Source organism: Amphibalanus amphitrite, unplaced genomic scaffold (assembly GCF_019059575.1).
Source record: "Amphibalanus amphitrite isolate SeventyFive unplaced genomic scaffold, NRLGWU_Aamphi_draft 000027F_arrow, whole genome shotgun sequence".
Classification (NCBI taxonomy): Eukaryota; Metazoa; Arthropoda; class Thecostraca; order Balanomorpha; family Balanidae; genus Amphibalanus; species Amphibalanus amphitrite.
The window spans coordinates 1113192-1130252 of record NW_024881523.1 but is presented as its reverse complement, the minus strand read 5'-3'; the positions used below and the strand labels follow the sequence as shown (position 1 = coordinate 1130252).

General features: G+C 47.9%; 1 protein-coding gene across 7 annotated transcripts; it reads left to right on the top strand.

The window, feature by feature from the left end:
- The first annotated feature begins 1985 nt into the window (after positions 1-1985).
- Positions 1986-11332, top strand: LOC122364414 (protein phosphatase methylesterase 1-like). 7 transcript variants are annotated; one of them, XM_043334772.1, is made up of 10 exons: positions 1986-2193; positions 4031-4175; positions 4532-4706; positions 5043-5152; positions 6619-6864; positions 7058-7123; positions 7385-7580; positions 8905-9067; positions 9491-9623; positions 10218-11332. In XM_043334772.1, the coding sequence occupies exons 1-10, from the start codon at positions 2169-2171 to the stop codon at positions 10234-10236; spliced, it is 1278 nt and encodes a 425-aa protein (XP_043190707.1). In that variant the 5' UTR covers positions 1986-2168; the 3' UTR covers positions 10237-11332. The 7 variants fall into 7 exon arrangements, with proteins under 7 accessions (XP_043190707.1, XP_043190700.1, XP_043190724.1 ...); XM_043334765.1 differs by having other exon boundaries at positions 2191-2214; XM_043334789.1 differs by having other exon boundaries at positions 2191-2228.
- The last annotated feature ends 5729 nt before the right edge of the window (positions 11333-17061 follow it).

The following is a 17061-nucleotide window of genomic DNA, read 5'->3' as shown; positions in this document are numbered from 1 at the left end:
GCACCTTTTTTTTAATGCCTTAATGAACGAGGGGCAGGGGCTGAGCTGACAAAAAGAGCGTCGTCATCTGACTGCGCGCTGAACCCTTGTGATTCTTCCGCGGCTGCAGGCCACCACAACAGAATGCCTAGCATTCATTTCAAAAGGTCACACACAGATGCACACGGAAGTCACAAATGATACATATGGGAAGACAAGCGGCGAATCTTGGGGAGGGTATGGGTCCATCTCGTGACTACTACCTAGCAAAACTCCGAACTAATTATTCTACCCATAACAACCGGGTAATTAGCACCCCCCCCCCACACACACACACCAACCTACTCCGATTAACAATTGTTAGCTCAAAAACTGTGGCCAATACTCCCACTTAACAACTTTTTGTACCGTAACATATTAGCTATTAGGTCAGTACCTAAAACCATCCTCCCGCTCCCCCCCCCAAAAAAAAACGCAAGGTTAGATATATTTAGATAAATCCCCATGGGAGTGACTGCATAAAATTAACTCATATACAAGACAAGACGCAAAGGCATTGTGAGTGTATAACTATAGGTAGTCATAAATGTAGGTCCACGACACGGATATCGAATGAAAGGACGTTTGCTTGTTTTGTTGGGTTAGGATCTTTCGGTCCAATGAGACCATTGCAGAGCCGGAAGAATGATAGGAATTAGGGTGAGCCATTGGTCTGGGCGAGTAGCCTGGTGACTCGTCGGGGCTGAGCCCATCGCGAGTACAGGCCACCAAGCCCCCTGACGGTTACCGGCCCGCACCCGGCTGTGTGGACCTGCTCTTCGGGTGAAGCTATCTGCATGGGATAAAGTTCACGCCCGTCCAGTCCGGAACAGGGGGTGGAGGCGTGGCGAAGGATTCTACTATCTTGAGGATAGAAACGACGGAACGGAGAGTGAGAAGGTGAATATAAAAACAATTAAACTACACAAAACAAATTTTTCAATTTCACTACCGTGCCGCTGTGCAGCATTAGAGCTAGGTCCCGTGTTCGCGGCGCCTGAATGATACTGTTCCGCAGTGATGGGCGGGTATATTTTAATCCTCGTTTCGCCCCTAGATAGATTTAATAAAACGCCTGTAGTTATGCTGAGCCGCAATGATCCTCTATAAACGTGTCCTAATCCAATGATCCTCTAGTAAAACGCCTGCCAATATGCTGTGCCGCAACAATCAGGCATTTCAGGCATTTGCATTTCACCCTAGATGGCAGCAGCAAAACGCCTGCAGATATGCTGTGCCGCAGTGCTCAGAGTCTTCTACTAGCGCCCCTAGATGGCAGCAGTAAAACGCCTGCAGATATGCTGTGCCGCAATGCACAGAGCATTCTCATTCCGCCCCTAGATGGCAGCAGTAAAACGCCTGCAGTTATACTGTGCCGCAATGATTGAAAGCTTCACTTGTGGCCCCTAGATGGCAGTAACAAAGCGCCTGCAAGTATACTGTAGTTCTCTATATACCGTGTATGCTGTGCTGCTGCAGTACCTACTGTACCTAATCATTTACCCTCGAAAGTCGAAAGGGCAGAGGGGCGGGCCTGCTGATCGGTAAACAGCCATATTCTGATATTCGGAATCGGATGCGGCTGATTATGAAGTCTAGCATAGAAAAAAAAACATGTATTCAACTTTTTAACAAAAATTCGATTCAACAATACAACAACAGACCCGACATTTAGCTGACAATTGTAGGTAGTAGGGGCGATGTCGTAGGGGCGTAGGTAGTAGCGTAGGTAGCGTAGCGTAGGTTTACATGTTATCTGTAAGAATCTTGGGTTTACATAGCCTTGGGAAGTAGGTAGCTACTCACGCGGATAACTGTCTAAACTGTCCAGCACGCATGTTCAGTGATGGGTCAGCTTCACGTTCCGCTGAACTGCTGAAGTAGGGATCAAACGGGCAAAACGACTCCAACGACTAGCATTGGAGAGAAACAGGAAGTTTCCCTTTACATGATATGGTGGCTGCTGCAGATTGGTATTGTTTCCCCTGTCTGTGGTATCTGTATTAAGTACTTAATTAAGAAGCAAATTGAAGAAACTTTGACCACAAGTTGAAAGTAAATTAAAATTCACGTAAAATTATACAATAATACAAAAGAAAGCATATAAATAGATGCATTTTCAATAAAAAAATAGTACCTAGTACCACGTGATGATTCGACAACTTTATTGTTATCGTAAGTCACCGCGGGACGCGGGTGAGCCGCGCATCGTGTGTTTTGATTGATACTTTGTAATAGTTTGGCCTGAAGGGCGCTTATTTAGCAATTAGCGCATAAAAAGCATTGAGAAGGTGAGGTAGGGAAGCATTTCGATTTTAGATGAACAGTTGATCGATGAGACTGAGCCCGTTTCGCGATGTAACCCAAACCTGCCTTTTGATCCGCGCCGCAAATGTCAATTTTGCGCTATTAGCATCGCGACGCAAACTTAAAAGCGAAAATACCAAAGCTTAACTCGTTTTACAGGTTTTGTTATCACTACATCAATGCTCTGAAATTTTCAAAATTAAGATTCAAATGATATGTCGCATTTTTGTAAGCAAATGTAGTATAAGAAATGACTTGTAATTGCATCCTGAAGTTTTACTGTTTTCTGTAGCTTGTCCTAAGATGCAAGACTAGTAGTGCATTTTTTTTTTTGGGTGGACATGAAAAGCAGGTACCAGTGTGCATTTTCATGCACCATTTCAATTTGGATTCAGTCCTGCATCCTGCCTTTGTCACTTTAAACAAAAATAGGTTTCATATTTCATGATATAGTTTAAAACTGCATGCAAGCTAAGGCACCCATCTGCTTTTGCTTTCGATCATTTTTTTGGTTCAATCCATGATCCAAGTAGGTATATAAGATCAACATAAGACCATTGTTCAAGGACTTATGTTGATGGCATCACTAGGCACCTGAATATTAGAAATTGTAACAGATTATCCTTACAAATATACAAGCTACCTCTTTTTAACATGCCAAAGCTGTTGGTTTGGCTAACTGCCACTTGGTTTAGTCAGCCAAACCAAACTAAACCAAGCAATAGAAAATATATTGAACTACACTTCTAAAATCTAACCTACATCTAATGAGTAGGTATCTAACATACACATGTATTAAAGCCAATACTTCTTTCTTCGTACCTACAAGCTGTCATTGCTATTTCAATCCTTCCCTTCTGCATCTCAAAATATTCACTTTAGTAGTACTTGCTTTGTTTTTAGAGCTTGTATTGTAATAAGCCTGAACAGGAAGTGAAGACATTTGCCTGTTGTCAAGTGCATTTGATGAGCAACAGGAATTTTTATGGTAGAGGGCACCTGTATTAGTGCTTTGGTAATGTGCTGTTGAAAGTTGACTGTTGAGAAGACCAGAACTGAAATCAGATGTATATCAATGATTTCTAATTTTACATGATATTGTAAACATAGTGCACAACATTTATAATTTCCTTCTAGCAAGAGCTCAAAACAGGTTTTATGACATTGTAAGTTGCAGTTTTTATATGCTTTTTATGGGTGCCTAGCAGACAGCTGTTAACATTAATGTTAGGAGCTGATGAGCTGAAACCAGAGCAGTGTTAGGAGCTGATGCTTTTATGTGCTGTGTAACAACAGATTCCTTCCTGCTAATATGCGATGCTATTGGCTTTTTGATTGTTTTTCCATATTTTTTTATGCACAAATTTCCCAAAATTCAGTGTTGCACTCCAGTGGAAAGATTGATGCTGACTCGTACGTAGGTGGCGCCAGCAGTATCGATAATGTGAAACACAGCTTCTGGATTCAGTCACCAGGCGGCAGCACCTTTCTCTGGCCCTTCCTTAGTTTCGAGGCTTCCTAGCTAGCACTGCCTGTGTTAGCAAGCTTCGAAACAATCCTGCTGTCTTGGCTACTATTAATGGCAAGATATCGGCACAGGGCGCCACCAGCAATACTGATAGCTTACTGACATTAACAACTAATGACACCGACAGTAACTTCTACCACGTTTGATTTTCTATGTTTTCTATTCATTCTGTTTCAGAACTGTTGGATGTGATAAAGAACAGGAGCAGCTGTCACGTTTTGGCTGGGGGCCACAGCTTTGCCATGTCATCTCTACAGAAACAATTGCAAAAGATGAAGTGTCCTACACTTCCACCAGTTGGGCCCAGCTCATCTCGTAGCAGGTTTGTTGCATAACGGAAGCTTGTATAAAAAGCTGCCTATTCGTTAGAACTGCGTTTTTTATGTACCCGTCTGGTTGTCTGCACCGTAAGTCTAGAAGACAGTTATACTGTGAGTAGGTTTTGACATAAAATGGCGTTTTAGAGAAAGCGAGCAGGTTTCTATAAAAAAATAGTGTTTTAAATATACTGTGAACTGTTAAGGGTTCCAGTTGGTTCAACTGCACTTTTAATTAGTGGAAAAACGAAATTCATTCTACGGTCTCAGAGCTTTGATATCTTTGACAAAGGGTCAGGTCAAGTCAGTTCGGGCTGATGAGTTTGTATGTGTAATTTATAGTTATATCGCCCGCCCTCAGGCGACAGGCGCGTGACCTGACCCCTGCCACGTGGCAGCGGTACTTCGCCAGCGCCCAGGAGGTTCGGTTGGAGAGCGGAGACGTGTTCCACGTGTACCGCGCCGGCAGCGCTGGCCCGCTGCTGGTGCTGCTGCACGGCGGCGGCTACAGCGGCCTCACCTGGTCCCTCTTCACGGTCAGTTCAGGGTCAGTTGGTCAGATCGGCAGGTCAGGGTCATCGTCAGTTCGTCAGTCTGTATGCGACACGTCTTGTAGATGATTGTTAATTTTTTTTTTCAAGATCTTGTCTGTAATAACTAGGCTTGATATGCAGTGATTCTCTGTTGTTCTCATATTTATGGGCGAAGTGTTGCAACTCATAAGCTGAAATCTCATCATAAACGGCTAGTGCTGCTTATTTTATCGATGTACTATTTATAGAAAGAACTGTGAAATAAAATCTGGGCAATGTCGTTTGCACCGTATCTTTTGCACTGTATCAGACCGTCGCCTGGCTGTGCTGGGTTTTCAGGAGGAGATCATGTCGCGAGTGGAGTGCCAGGTGCTGGCGATTGACCTGCGTGGTCACGGGGAGACGGCCACAGCGGACGAACACGATCTGTCCATGGAGCGTCTCGTCAGGTGGGACCGACTAGCCGGGATGGAGCTAGGTTAGAGCTGTATCCAAACTGTAATGTCGCATACTTGACGCTGGTAGATGGCGTAAGCGTCGGTAAGACCATTCGCTTTAACCGTCTAGGGGAGAGTGGGGTAATTTGGCCGCTTTTTTTAGAAAACGATGTAACTAAAAATCGACAACACATTTCTGCATTTTCTCAACGCTGACAGGTGTGGCATACATTTTACTTTCTTGGACAGTAAACTTGAAATGATTGAGTAACTACTTATATTGAAATTGTGGCGTATTACGATGGTCTGCAAAGCGGCCAAATTGCCCCACTAGCAGGGTTATTTGGCCGGGGGTGTGGGGCAATTTGGCCGGTGTTAGTTTGAGGCCATGATTTTTGTTATAGGCGAGTCAGCTTCACATTCAGCAATGATGCGTGTCCTACGACGCATTTGAAGCATTTTGGAGGTTGACTCAGCCGTCACAGGGGTCGAAAAGTCAAAATTAGCGGCTCTAGATGCGATGACAGTTTTTTACGAATAACTTTTGAAGTAATCAAGGTAGGCCAAAACTAAAAACACCATCGTAATTCTCTCGTCATTCCGCATCGAAACATGTATGTGTTGACCTCGAGAGGTCAAGGTCAAGGTCAAGGTTGGCTTCAGGTCACGTTACCTCAGGTCGCTTGATCTCAAGGTTACGTGAGTTCAAGGTCATCATGTATATCATTCGATGCGCCTTGACGAGCTGAACACAATGAGACCATTTGCGCGGCTGTATCTGTTTTCGGTAAGTATTTATTAGCAAAAAAGCGTTAGGTAACCTTTGATGACGTCACATGCCCTTACAGCTGTCCAATAGGAAATATGGCATCGAGGTAGTCAAAGTTGGTCATGAATTATGTCTTTTATGGTATAATTGACCATGACAACTCGGCCGTCCCAGCATAGTGACTCTGAGCGCACCGGCCAAGTTGCCCCGCTAGTCCCGGCCAAATAACAACCCCACATTGCCATTCTGAAAATTTTGTCTATGAAGTCGTCATGGCTGTACAGAACTAGATGAAATTGCTCTTGGAACCGCTGAACACCCTAAAAAATAGCGCTATAATGTTTTAATTCGTTTACAGCCCAAATACTACATGTTATACAAATTTTTAAACGGAAGTAAAAGTTACCATTTTCTAACGTAATTCACCTTTTATTAATTTTGAATAAAACTAAGAGGGGGAAAGTTTTGACATTTGTTCTCGAGCTAGTTCTGCCGATGACAAAGGAATAGAGACTAAAGTTATTTCATTCACTTTTATCAGCTTTCGTACAGGTGGGGGCGGCCAATTTACACCACCGGCCAAATTACCCCACTCTCCCCTACTGTTTTTCCCGGCTTCTGCGTGCCGCCGGGTCGGAGGATATTTTCAACTGATCTGCTGCCCTCTGTGCGCGCTGTGTGATAGTTACCGATTGTCCCTGTGTTCCAGTGACGTAAACGGCGTCATGTGTGCCCTTTTCGGCTCGGACGCGCCACCTACCGTGCTGGTCGGTCACAGTATGGGCGGTGCGCTGGCCGTGCACACGGCTCACGCCTGGAGCGCCGGGCCGCTGGTGGGCCTGGTTGTCATTGACGTGGTCGAGGGCACGGCGCTGGACGCCCTCTCTGCCATGCACACGTTCCTGCGCGGGAGGCCGGACCACTTTCGGTCGGTGCAGAACGCCATCGAGTGGTGGTGAGTACCGGACAAAGTTGAGTAGGAGACACTGTCTGTCTTGTCAGCGTCGACTCGGGTGGCAAACCTTATTTCATTGATGATCATTCATATGTCAATTTCCCAAGCGAATGGTTCATATTTCTTATGTTTTGGGCATTAAGGTGTTCGAAAATGCAGTATGTTGGTGCTTGACAGTCTGCCTTCATTTCAGCCTGAAGTCTGGAGCAGTGAGGAACTCAGAATCGGCTCGGGTCTCCGTCCCAGGACAACTCAAAAAGTAAGATCTCATGACACTGTAAGATCTCTTACCTGACAATATTTTACCAGTGTCGGAGCGATATTTGCTGGGCGCCATAGGCGGAGTGGCGATAGGTGGCGTTTGCTGTGTTCGGTGACCGACTCATGCACGTCCTGGAGTTTGCCGTGCTGCCTTTGACAATCACATGTCCACGGGTTCTTTCATCTATGATATGTCTCTCTGAACTGCGCAATGCCGACACACGATTGCCTGACGACACTGTTCTGCCGTCGCCTCCAGCCTGCGGACGGGAGTGCCCGCCACCCGTGACATAGCCTCCGGGCTGGCCTCGGCGGGCGGCGGCTCACCGACTGCGGGCGGGGCCCATCCTCCGGCCGACACAATCGCTGAGGAGGAGGAGGGTCAGGAGAAGGATCAGGAGTCGGCCGAGCAGCAGACCGTGGCCCACTCGCCACCGTCACCGACTGCAGACCAGGTGAGGCGCGGGAGACAGGAAGGGTTTCTGTTTGTACCTACTCGTTTGACACAACTGTGGGGTATGCTTATCCGTACATAGGATGTTTCAACAATGGGGTTTCTCTTGATGGTATCATGTGGAGTTGGTGAAATAGCAAGTTAACGAGGACTTAGCGCGATTTCTTTTGTATTTCTCGTACGATTTCTTGTGGAGTAAAGTCCTCGTTAACTCGCTACAATGGAGTTTACTTAGAAGCTCTGGCGACTGATTCCCGTTTGGTAGGTAGTAGCATCCCTTTGACAATAAGATGCATGTCATGGATCTTGTTTTATTTTCCATTATCCATGAGAATACTTTTAGCTTTGATTCCTTTCGAAAATTTGCAATCCGTGCAGAGGTCCTGGTATGCAGGACTGTAAATCACATCCTAGGAACATGTGACATTCCAAACGACCATCGAAGCCAGGCTAATTGGTTCGTATTCCAGACCCCGTCTAGCAGCTCGCGACCGTCGCGAGATGGTTAGAGCGAAAGCTATAATCGGATATACCGGAATAATTTGCTGACGCACATTCAATTGGCGATTTCATGGCGCTTTCCTTACGTAACGGGTGAAAAGCGCTAGAGAGCCGTTCATAGACCGGTCGCGGCGAACCCCGATGTGGCCCCGCAGTGTGGGATGTCGTTAATTATTGGCTTAGCATATGCGAGTAGGCACTGGCGAACTTGCCGGGTGAAACGCTCCTGGTGTTTCAAGCAGCATCACTGTTGTAAGAGGTTAGCATAGTACCGTTATATTTAACGGCTCATAGACGAAGGTTTAAACTTTTTGTTTTATTTTATCATTTATGTCGTAAATGTATTTCATCGCTCGTGTAAGGGGTTTTCTTTATTTTTTTTTCTCTAGGTAATCCCTCTAATATTATGATGGTAGAAAATGACCTTATGCTCATGATACAATGAAATGATATTAAAATAAGTCCAAAAAGTATTATGATATATTTCGACTTGCGTCGTCTTCAGAATCGACGCAATTGAAATTTCTCTGGGCCACTGATTTCTTAATCGACCGGATAAGGAAAACAAACTAAAGCAGACTGATTTCTGTACCAGAATTCTGTACTGGCACAGAGCCATCGTGGTTGCCTGAGGGAATGTGTCATCCTGGACAGACCTGAGACCCGAACCATCAATGAGATGGTTCGGAGACCCGAACCATCAATGAGACCCGACTAACCATCATAATATTCATAATTATGCTCAAACTAGCCATAGCTCACCTCCAACAAATAATCCCTCTAAGATTAGGCTTGCTCTGACTGACCGTTTTGTCTCCCCTCAGCCGGTGTACACGTGGCGGATAGACCTGGCGTCCACGGAGCCGCACTGGCAGGGCTGGTTCCGCGGACTGTCGCCGCTCTTCCTGTCGGCTCCGGCACCAAAAGTGCTGCTGCTCGCGGGTATCGATCGGCTCGACCGCGAGCTCTCCGTCGGCCAGATGCAGGGTCAGTCTCCGTGGGGTCATGCAGTGGATTTCGGGCTTACCACGTCATCCCAATCCCATCGAGAATAGTGAATTTGGTAAGAGGGCTGTTTTGTTAACAAAACGCTGATCGCTAAGAGTATCGTTTGGAAAAAATATTGTGAGCTGGACTCCTTCGGAAGGCAGCAGTCATCGTTTAAAATTCCCTTTTTTAGGAAGGTGTAGTGCTGGCCCGGTGTTGACTGGTGCCTCAGGCCGCCTACGCCGATATTTTCTTCGCACGAAATGCCTGATCAAATATGTCAGCATCAGGCTGGGTCCGATAACCGAATAGGAACGGAATCCGATACAGGAAGTTTTCCATGTCACTTGGGTCCCATATCACGGCACGCCGCTAGTGGCCTGTGCCATGCCGGTCGCTCACCCCTCTTCTCTGTTCCTCCAGGGAAGTTCCAGATTCAGGTGGTGCCTCGCTCAGGACACGTGGTCCACGAGGACGTACCGGACAGGGTGGCCGGCATCGTAGCCACCTTCCTCATCCGGCAGCGGCTAACACACGCCCTCGATGGCTTCCAGACGTGAGTGTTACATCTCGTACGTCATCAACCATGTCATGTCAAATACGCGTTGTTGATGAATGGATTGAGTTATACGCTACTCGAGAAAAGCTGGATGACGGATGGGTTAGTTTTTCCGTAGATTAGTTTTTGGTCGCACTTATCTGTATACCACCCGCCCAGAATATCGCGGTTCGGCATTTTCCAACGTTGGCTTTTTACAATTTTAAGAACAAAGACATATTTTAGTTCTGGATAATCTGTGATGCCCAGCTGTGGCTAAATTCGTTATTCGGCTGGATTTGGACAAGACAGGCGGTAGCCAAACGCTCCTATTTTTCTTTTTACTCCTCACATGCTTAATTCAATCCGCATAAACGGTTTTGATACGCATAATTTGTATGCATCATTTATGTGATAAAATTATTCGTACATAGCTTGTTTATAATCCGTTTAAACACTTGAACACTAACCAGTTTCTTGTTTTTACAATCATGAATGTTTTAATGCTATTTAACGTCATATTGAAGAGATGTGAGTTTTTATACCAATATTATCGCGGATCCCTTTAGCCATAAACATATAAGTAAAAGTTTTCCACTTCGTTTTTGGCAGGATACCCCCTGGATGCTGATTCACTGCACTTTCAAGTATTTCTTCAGAGGCTACGAAAGGGCGATCTTTGGGTCGATTCGAATCGGGTAGCGAAAGTTGCCAACTGCCCATTCAAGCGACAGTGTGTCACTAAGTGATGATTCGGGAAGTTGACTGGCAACATAGTGATCGTTTAGCCATATGTTTTGCTTCCTTTGTTTTTCGTTTTAACCCGCCTTTCACTATCCGATTGATCTGCGATTTGGCTGATAGTGGACCTGCGATTTCACTCATCGAGTGTTCTTCTCGTTTAGTTGCAATCTTAAGTATTACCCAATTAAGATCCATGGCGATTGGTTCAGCTGTCACTTTTGCACGGGTAGTGATGCCGGGTACTCACATACGAGCGGTGTTTGTGCTATTCTCTATCCATTATAATGAAATAGAAGAGGGTGTCTTGCCATTGAATGTTCTTCCAGATAGGCACAGGAAGCATCGATCAATATAGGCAGCTGCTGATTATGTTTGATTATTTCTCTTTCTTGATGTATTTTTATCTTTTGGTGGCATTACTTGCTTCCATGTATTCACTGCGACTTATCTATCGCCTCATATACATGCAGCATACTATCTGTTGCAGGAAGATTACGAAACACTGACCTTGTGTCGGCCGTACTTTTAGCTAAAAATACAAAAGAACAACTGGATGTGTTACAAGTAAATCAAACAAAATTACTGAAAATGTTGAAAAAGTAACGTTCACAAAAAAGTGAAATGGTTCACAGTACAGTAAGTAGGTAGTTGACGTCGGAGAACAGTGAATGAGTCAAGCGTGCCAGCAATGTGCAGCCCCTATGCTGTGCACTTCACACACTTTGTGGGGTGACAGTTTCTACCCATGTAGATAATTGGGTATTGTGATGTAGTGATGGCATTGTAGATGTGTTGTGAATATGTGAATATAACGCTGTGTTATAAGTGATGTGAAACTGTGCAGATGTGAGTGCCGGTAATTGTAAATTTCACCTGCCAATGGCGACCAAAGCCGGGTGCTATTGCCATTTGATGACCTGTTGATAATGTGTCGTGATACGGTGTATTATTAACTCACTCAATACATTAAGCAAATATGCATATTACCTCTGTCTACGGACCTTAGTATTGGTATGCAGGGCCTGTGGAAATTAGAAGAGAAAAGTTGGTAGCTGACCATCTCAGCAATTTCGGTGTCCAGCAACCCAACTCATCATCATCAAATATAGAAAAATACCCAACGGTTCGAAGCGGATCTGCAGCGGCGACTTTCTGTTTGGTTTGTAGCTTTTTCCACGGAGAGTTGCGTCAGTTCCGCTCCTACTCGTATGATGCAACGATGCAGCTCGACCCTCGCTATTGTGTGAACTACCGGTAGGTGCACGTGGATCAAATACAAGATGATTTCAATCAGCTCAGTGTGTAGAGCTGCGCAGCTCGAGTACTGCAGAGTGCAGAATCCGGTAAAGCAGGCTCTGACTGTGATGAGCGGAGCGAATTAGAGACCCTCTGCACCGTCCTCTCGGTCGCCGTCGTGGCTTCGTCTGACCTCCCGCTGTGTCTGGGACTGCCCCCTGTCGACCGTGACCGGGCGCCGCGGCTGGCTGGTGACCCTCGGTCGCGGCGCCGATCCGGCCGAGCGTGAGGTCACGGTCTGCCGCGAGGGCGGCTTCGAACGGTCTCAGACGGCGTGGTGAACCTTGGTAGCTCCACCGACCGGCGAACCGGCTACATGGGTGCTGAGAAGTGTGTGCTCCTGGTGAAAGATCATCGGAACAATGGTTATCATTCATTCTCATTGATCTTTTTGTATTTCTCCTGGATGTGATCTTTTTAATTGTCATTCTGGATGGTGGGTAAATACTTCACTGAATAATATTGTCAAGTCACTCAAACAATTGTAAGCTCACCCGAACAGAATAGGTCACAGTGACGTAAACCTCTTGCGTCACTGGGGTGTGGTAAGCTAAGCACAGCGACTGACCTCTACGTCACCACACCATACCAAGTGTGACATTCCTATTAGTGCGTTTAATAATAAACTCGCACAAAAGGTGAGCTGAGGCCAGTTTTACCAAAAAATACCAGCCGGCCGCCGAAATAAAATATCCAGCCGAAAAAATAGCCGCCACACAGCCACGAGTTTCACCAACAAAAAAATTCCAGCCGACTTCGGCCGGAAATATTTGTCGCCGGCAGTCAGCTGATATTTTTATATCGATATATGGTCAAGGAGATTGATAAATTATTTAAAACATGTTTTAATTAAATTTAAGCGCGTTTTTTAATGCAAATAGCACAAATACTTAGCAATATTATTATTGGAAAACATTATATATATTTTTAATAGTTGTAACCGCAAAATAGATCATAATAAACTTGCCAATACAAGACCACCAAATTGTAAACCTACGTCATTTATGAAGGTGACGATAGGAAGCGTGCGTTTAAGTGGATCTTTTTTCCTGTCAGCCTATTATATTTCATTTTTTACAATACTTTCAAGTTGCAATTTACCTTTTTGTCTGCTTTTAGTCGCACCTTGTAGAAAATCATCGTGTCGAACGTGCACGCAATGTATGGACCCCCACTCCCACCTTTTATGAGGTGGGGACTATGATAGATGGGACCCGCTCCCGACGGATCCGGGAGTCGCACCTCTTTCCTAGATGTGAAAAGAGTGGGGAAGAAGCGGCAAATATTGTTCCCAGAGGCGCCACCTGAAGCTGGACGGACAGTTCCGCTGCCGAGCGAGTGAACTGCGGTGCTGCGAGGCGGCTTCGCGCGCACTGCATTACACCTACTTCTAGGACCGAGGGCTAAGGATTCGCCAAGGCCTATATAAAGCCTTGTGCCAAGGCGAGTGTCTTACCTCAGGAAGATACCTACCCAGATTAACTGCACCGCGGTCATTGCAGGGCTGAGGGCGGTCGTTCGCCCCACTTCGGCGAGGTGGAGGTCATGCTGCCCGGCTAGGTGGTTTCAGCCGATATGCAGGCCCCGTTTGCCGGGCCCGGTCAAGACGAAGGAACGCCACACAGCAAACAATATAAGCTCCGGCCCCGCTACACTGGTCCGGCTCGTAACAATACCTGCGCTAGCTTCGTCGACCGTCGTTCGACTGCGCCCAGTACCGCTCAGTGGAGAGTCCTGCCGAGCTCATCCACGTGTGCCGAGATCATTCGTTGCGCACGGACACAATCGTCCGACGGAGACCGCTTTACATGATGATCGCGTGGTGACCACCTTTTCGCCGGCTTCCACGCCCAGTCGAGCCGTCCGGCTACGCCCCAACCTAATGATCGCTCTAAGCCTTTCGACTGGTTTGCAAAACTCGGGTCTAATATCGAAGTATTTGGGAGTTATGACACGTTAAAACCGTGTTCATGAACAAATATACATTATGCAACTAAAAACGCCTTACTTACTTTAACTTTTCTAGGCTGATGACAACCTATTCATTGTAATATTTCTAAAATGTAAATAAATCATGAGCGATGAGCATAAAAAGGTGAAAAAAGCGATCAACTAGAAGCTAGTGTGGAAATCCACTGACGTAGGTCGCCTCGTACTGGCGCAGCTCGTACAGCGGCACCGGCGTCTCCCGCACCCGGCCGTCCGCCTTGCCCGCCTGCGCCATCAGCCGCTGGAAATGGCTGCGCTGCCGCTCAAACATTAGCGTGACCGCCTGGCCGGCCCGGCTGACGCGCGCCGTCCGACGCACGCAGTGTGCCTTCAACAGCGCCGAGAGGTCGTACGACACGACCGCGTCCACGGCGTCCACGTCAATACCGCGCGCCATAGCCTCGAGCACACCAGCGCGGCCATCTCAGCTAGCGCGCGCCGCCGCTGGCCCGCCGGCACTGCCCCAGGGAACTCGGCCTCGCGCGCGCCCAGCACCGACAGCGGTAGCTCCAGCTGGTGCGCCGCCTCGTTCCAGTTGACCAACACGAGCGAGCGCCGCCAGTCGGGCTGTCGGAGCAAATTGTGCATCAGCAGCGGCTTCAGCGGCTGCGGCGCCACCACGTTGAACGACTCGCTCAGCTCGGCCGGCGTGGTGAACCTGCCGACGAACTGACCGGACAGTGCGACGGCGGCGGCCGCCGTGCCGGCAGTGTCCCAAAATCATATTTTGGCTTGGGTGTCAGAGGGGAATATTCGTCACAATGTCAGTCAGAAAGGCAGAGAAAGAGGGAAAACAGAGATCATTAGTTTATTTGTGAATTTTGGAGGATGTGGGAGCTGCTTTACCTATAAGATTATTGAATCGAATATGGAGTAGGTAAAAGTTACGCGCAGATGCTCTTTTGGTAGAATAGGGAGTGAAAATTGTTGTGGAAAATTGGATGTGGGAGCGGAAAATTATTTTGATTTGGATGCCCCTTCCCACCCAAACTGGCAGATTTTGGGACACTGCGTGCCGGCCACCAGCAGTCGCGGCTGGAACAGCGACATTCGCTCCAGCTTCTCCGGCCTCCGGGTTCTGTGACAGGGTGGCCAAGAACGGCAGCTTCTGCAGCGGCCGTCAGCCGGCCGGCGATGCAGGGCGGCGGGCCGTGGCCGCCGCCACCCGCTCCACCGCTTTCAGTCAGCCCGTCTCGGCCATCTCGATCACCCGGTCGGCTTCGTCGATCACCAGGTAGCGCAGGTGCGCTAGCGAGAAGCCCTCGGCGCTGGTTATGTGATCCATCAGCCAGCCGGGAGTGCTCACCACCAGGGCTGCGGAGTCGGAGTCGGAGTCGGAGTCGGAGTCGGTCGGAGTCGACAGTTGTGACCGGAGTCGGAGTCGGAGTCGGAGTCGATTTTAGAAACCCGAGCCGGAGTCGGAGTCGGAGTCACCGAAAATCTGTCGACTCCGCAGCCCTGCTAGGTCTGCGGAGTCGGAGTCGGGAGTTGGAGTCGGTCGGAGTCGACAATTCTGCCCGGAGTCGGAGTCGGAGTCGGAGCTGGTTTTTGAAAGCCGGAGTCGGAGTCGGAGTCGGAGTCGCCGAAAATCCATCGACTCCGCAGCCCTGCTCACCACGATCAGCCAGGGAGACCGGGCCGCGCGGCCCCACCGCCACCAGTTGGTGCCCCCCCTCGTGCCACTGTGTCTCCACCCAGCAGCCGGACGCAGAGCGGCGTGTCGGCGTCGTACTGGCGGAACACGGCGGGCACCTGAGCGGGCAGCGCCTGTGTGGGTAGCACAGCTAGCGCACGCACCCGGCGGCCGGCGCACCGCGGCGCCGCGCCTGCACCAGCGGCAGCACGAACGCCAGCGTCTAACCGCGGCCGGCCGGCGCCGAGACGCAGAGGTCGGCCGGTGGCAGCGGCGACTCTGCGGCCGCCAGCAGCTCGGGCAGCACCGTCACCTGCACCAGGAACACCTGTTCGATGCCCTCGGCGGCCAGCCGGGCGCGCAGCTCGGGGCAGAGCGCCGGCAGATTGGCCGGCGCCGGCCGCCGGTCGCCAATCGGCTGCGGGTGCGCCAGCCAGTCGGGCAGCGCACGCGGTGCACGGCCTGTCGGCTCGAGCGCTCCACCTCGTCCAGCACGGTGAAGTCGTCCGCGGCGGCGTCTCCGTCCGACTCGGAGGTGTCCTCACTGTCGTTATTGGCGACGGCGGCTGCCGCTGTGCGCTCAGTCAGGTCGGCCATCACAGCAACACTCGCCGATGATTGGCGTCATCGAAACCGTCGGACGACGGTGGATTTACCACCGTTTTTGCAGCAGAGACTGGAAAAACCTCAGCAATAAACAAGGGAAAACTTCACAACATGCCACAGCCCGCAATTGTGCATATTGTCATTTTATTTCTCACATGACAGAAAATATTGGCTGCTTTATTCTAGGAACTGGCATGAAAAACATAAGCTAAAATCAAGCTAAGTGAATTATTATAGTATTTCAACATGAGACTGGGAAAAAATCCTTGTCACTGTCAACATGACCAGTGTAATGGTAACGGACGGGCTGCATGAACATTTCAGCGCATGATCTGAAAACTCTGTGTGCAGAAATTTCAGCGCTGAGGTAAACAAATAACATTTCGGCCGCAATCTGCCTGGTGCCTCAACAATTTAGCAAAACTAACTCACAATACTTACAGCCAGTTTTAACATGATCCCTGCATGACTCATGCATGCAAGATCAAGATACACATGCATTCAATATCAGCAAAGTGCACACACAACAGTTATGGATTCATTTACATTTTACATTACTATTATTTTCTTTTCCTTCAATATTGGCAGCATGACTTGCTGAGTTCAGTGGCACAATCTTATGACAGCATTCAGCAAGTTTGTTCGGGTTCGCAACCACGCAAACTTTGCACGTTTTGCTTCAAAAACAAGCCTTTATACATTTCTTTCATGCTATTCAATTTCTTTTTTTTTAATTTATTGTCATTTATCTTGAAAATCTTGCCATTTTGGTCTTAGCAATGTCAATGCACCTTCCCTATTCCGCACAGCTCAAGTAAGTTCCACCCAAAAGTAGTAGTATCAGTAGCTGGTGCCTTGCAATGTCAAATGTAGCTGAATATGTGAAAACAGTGACATATTTATTTAAAATCTTGAGTCCAATGAGCCTGCCCTCTCTGCCTCTCCTTCCAGCATTTCTTCAAGCACCTTCGATTTTCAAAAATGACCTTCCATCATTATTTTCCACTTCCGTGTGAGCAATGAACTTGTAAGCTGACCACTAGTTAATGCGCTATCATCTTTCTGTTGGGTGCTTGTAGCAAAAAGATAATATAAAACGAAAAAACTAACACCACAACACCAAACACGTCTTGTTGGTTCCTTTTGGTCCTGCCTGGTGACAAAGGCTCTTTCTTTACGCAATATCAT

What these genes read in the sequence shown, in the direction of transcription:
- LOC122364414 (XM_043334772.1), top strand. Translation starts at nt 2,169, where the DNA reads ATGATTCGACAACTTTATTGTTATC. An exon ending in TCCATGGAGCGTCTCGTCAG is followed by an intron (nt 5,153 to 6,618) that starts GTGGGACCGACT and finishes CCTGTGTTCCAG; the next exon opens with TGACGTAAACGGCGTCATGT. An exon ending in CGTCACCGACTGCAGACCAG is followed by an intron (nt 7,581 to 8,904) that starts GTGAGGCGCGGG and finishes GTCTCCCCTCAG; the next exon opens with CCGGTGTACACGTGGCGGAT.